Consider the following 3,186-nt stretch of genomic DNA (forward strand, 5'->3'; position numbering starts at 1 on the left):
ATGACATATACTTTTTATTTAAATGTAAGAATTATTTATATAATTACTAGTGTATAAAATCTTATTATACAAATCCATCCAAGTAGTCAAGCAGTTTTGTATGATAACAGCTCTGATCACATTTCAACAAAACAATAATAACAATAATAATAGCCAGCCGTCCAAAGGGCCGGTGGTCACCACCAAGCAATTTAGTCTTTGGTGGCGTGGGAGGTCAATGATTCAATTCTTACATTTCACCAATTTATCATTATATGTGGTTGTCTTGAGTGGCTTTCTCCGAGGGTATTTCAACTCTTATTGACTCCCCCTCCTCTTAGATTAGAATAGATTAGATTATAGAAATATTACTATTGCGATAAAAAAAAATAATAACAATAACAATAAAATAGGGCAGCCACACATTATCGGTCAAGATGAAAATGTCCAGCCATCAGAAGTGGGACCTTTGCACTTCAGGTAAGATGGTCCAACAAGGCAAAACGACCTAGAACAACTGGAATTTAAGTCATGTGTTGTTGGTGGGCCAAATGGAAATTTCCATCCATTTACAACCTTTCCACCACTACATGATTTTCAAGTGTTCTCTGAGTCTCCACTCCTGCCAGCTTTCTCCTATAAATTGCCACCCCAAAATCCAAATCCCACACACAACACACAAACACACAAAATACACAACAAAATCCAACTCCCACGCACAAAACACACATTTAGGAAAGAAAAATAGCCACCACAAAGGCTAGTAAGATGGAGAACTTCCCAGTAATCAACATGAAAAACCTCAATGGTAACAAGAGAGCTTCCACCATGGAGCATATAAAGGATGCTTGTGAAAACTGGGGTTTCTTTGAGGTACTACACATTCCTTTTTTTTTTAATTTTCTTTCTGATATAAGGCAAACTAGTGTACCTCATTTTGTTTTTTTGATGTAACAAACTGCTGTACCTAGGATTCTCATGAGTTTGTTTTAATTTTAATGGTTGTAAGAAGTTTACATTATTAACTTTTGTTTCTTTTCTTTTGAAACTTTGATGTAGTTGGTGAACCATGGAATCCCACACGAGATGATGGACACAGTTGAAAGATTGACAAAAGGTCATTACAAGAAATGCATGGAGCAAAGGTTCAAGGAGTTGGTGGCAAGCAAGGCTTTAGAGGGTGTACAAGCTGAGGTTACGGATATGGATTGGGAGAGCACATTTTTCTTGCGCCACCTTCCTGTCTCAAACATTTCACAAGTCCCTGATCTAGATGATGAATACAGGTAATAATTATGGCACATTTCCCACTTCAAGAAATATTTTGAAGCAAGTCTTATGTGGATAAGTAATCATTTTGCTGACAGAAAGATAACTAAAAAAAATTTGAAGAAATCATCAGTATGAATTTGTCTTCATGTTACTTGTAATAATTCATAGCTTGGTTGTTAAAGGTTGTAAATTTGAGTCTTTGTTAACATTTTATTTGTGTTCTAAGCACGGATTTTCTTCTCGTCCTTGTACTATTAGAGTGTCGTTTACAGATGTGGAAAGTTATTCAAGACAAGATCTTAACAGGAGCATGAAAACCATAAATACTGTTGCGCTATAGTTAGTTCCTAGGTCCCAACACAACAGCCATACTTCTGCGTCCCTTCTCAAGAAACAGATAGATTTGGATTTCCATTCAGGTTTATCAATAAAATAGCCTTTCATCAGACACAATTATTGACAACTTTGCTTAAAATATGTTAAAATATTCCCTTGTCAACGCCTAAAAAGCAAGATATATCCATAGCTCTGTCATAGGCTATTTTTCTCTTTTTTTATTAATTCCACCTATCCAATCAAATTTTCCTCATTATTTTTTGCTTATGGTGCAGGACCCTCATGACGGAGTTTGCTGTAAGATTAGAAAAATTGGCTGAAGAACTTCTTGATTTACTATGTGAAAATCTTGGTCTTGGGAAGGGCTATTTGAAGAAAGCCTTTTATGGTTCAAAAGGTCCCAATTTTGGCACCAAGGTTAGCAACTACCCTCCATGTCCCAAGCCAGAATTGATTAAGGGACTTCGACCACACACTGATGCTGGTGGGATTATCTTGCTTTTCCAAGATGATAAAGTAAGTGGTCTACAACTCCTCAAGGGTGATCAATGGATTGATGTCCCTCCAATGAAGCACTCTATTGTGGCCAACCTTGGTGACCAACTCGAGGTACACTTTAATTTCTTGGGATAAAAAATTTATACTTTTATAAGTAATATGATAGTACTAAATAAAAGAAACAAAAGATTTCTTACTTTCATACCAACATATTACGTATATTTACATTCGTGCCTCATAAATAAATATTACTTATGAATAGATTATTTCTCATAAAAATTACTTATAATTACGGAATATCATACTAGATTTAGAGGGGTGATTGTAATTTGTAAGCAACACTAAGCATCAATATTAATTTATGCAAAAATTAATAAATCGAATTGACTGTTTATTCATATATTTCTTTTTTATTTAGGATTCTAATTATGTTACAAATTAATCACAGGTGATTACCAATGGAAAATACAAAAGTGTGCTCCACCGAGTCATAGCTCAAACAGATGGAAATAGGATGTCACTTGCTTCATTCTACAATCCAGGCAATGATGCAGTTATTTATCCAGCACCAGCACTACTGGAAAAAGAAGCAGAAGAAAGAAAAGAAGTCTACCCAAAATTTGTTTTTGATGACTACATGAAACTGTATGCTGGACTTAAATTCCAGGCCAAAGAGCCAAGATTTGAACTCATGAAGAACGTGGAAGCCAATGTTACCATGGGTCCAATTGCAACTGCCTAGACTCATAGGAATAAAACAGTGCTAGGATGTTTTCTTCTCCCTCTTATGTTTTCTACTTATTATTATTATTATTTTTTATTGTGGGGGTTGTTGGTTATTCCTAGTCATTTGTTGCTCCAGACAGGAGCGTCCTTTCTACATCTGGGGGACCAAAATTTATTATGTATTAGGAATTCTATGACAAAGAAATAAAATAAGCTTTACATTTCTCCAAAATCATTTGTGGCTACTGTTGCAAAGCTATATGGTTGATTGACCTAATATTTGGTTTAATTGCTTTTAAAAGTCCTTAAATTTTCTCAATTATTAGACACTCAACATTTTACTTTAATTTATGAATGCCGGATCAATTTAGTCCT

The 3,186-nt window shown here is 34.8% G+C and overlaps 1 protein-coding gene across 1 annotated transcript; it reads left to right on the top strand.

Moving 5' to 3' along the window:
• Positions 1–627: 627 nt before the first annotated feature.
• On the top strand, positions 628–2,965 carry LOC113770638 (1-aminocyclopropane-1-carboxylate oxidase 1-like). Its single transcript, XM_027315161.1, has 4 exons — positions 628–852; positions 1,039–1,265; positions 1,863–2,196; positions 2,534–2,965. The coding sequence occupies exons 1-4, from the start codon at positions 748–750 to the stop codon at positions 2,825–2,827; spliced, it is 960 nt and encodes a 319-aa protein (XP_027170962.1). The 5' UTR covers positions 628–747; the 3' UTR covers positions 2,828–2,965.
• Positions 2,966–3,186: the final 221 nt, after the last annotated feature.

Source organism: Coffea eugenioides, chromosome 5, assembly GCF_003713205.1.
Source record: "Coffea eugenioides isolate CCC68of chromosome 5, Ceug_1.0, whole genome shotgun sequence".
Lineage (NCBI taxonomy): Eukaryota > Viridiplantae > Streptophyta > Magnoliopsida > Gentianales > Rubiaceae > Coffea > Coffea eugenioides.

What these genes read in the sequence shown, in the direction of transcription:
- LOC113770638 (XM_027315161.1), top strand. Translation starts at nt 748, where the DNA reads ATGGAGAACTTCCCAGTAATCAACATGAAAAACCTCAATGGTAACAAG. An exon ending in AAAACTGGGGTTTCTTTGAG is followed by an intron (nt 853 to 1,038) that starts GTACTACACATT and finishes ACTTTGATGTAG; the next exon opens with TTGGTGAACCATGGAATCCC. An exon ending in ACCTTGGTGACCAACTCGAG is followed by an intron (nt 2,197 to 2,533) that starts GTACACTTTAAT and finishes AATTAATCACAG; the next exon opens with GTGATTACCAATGGAAAATA.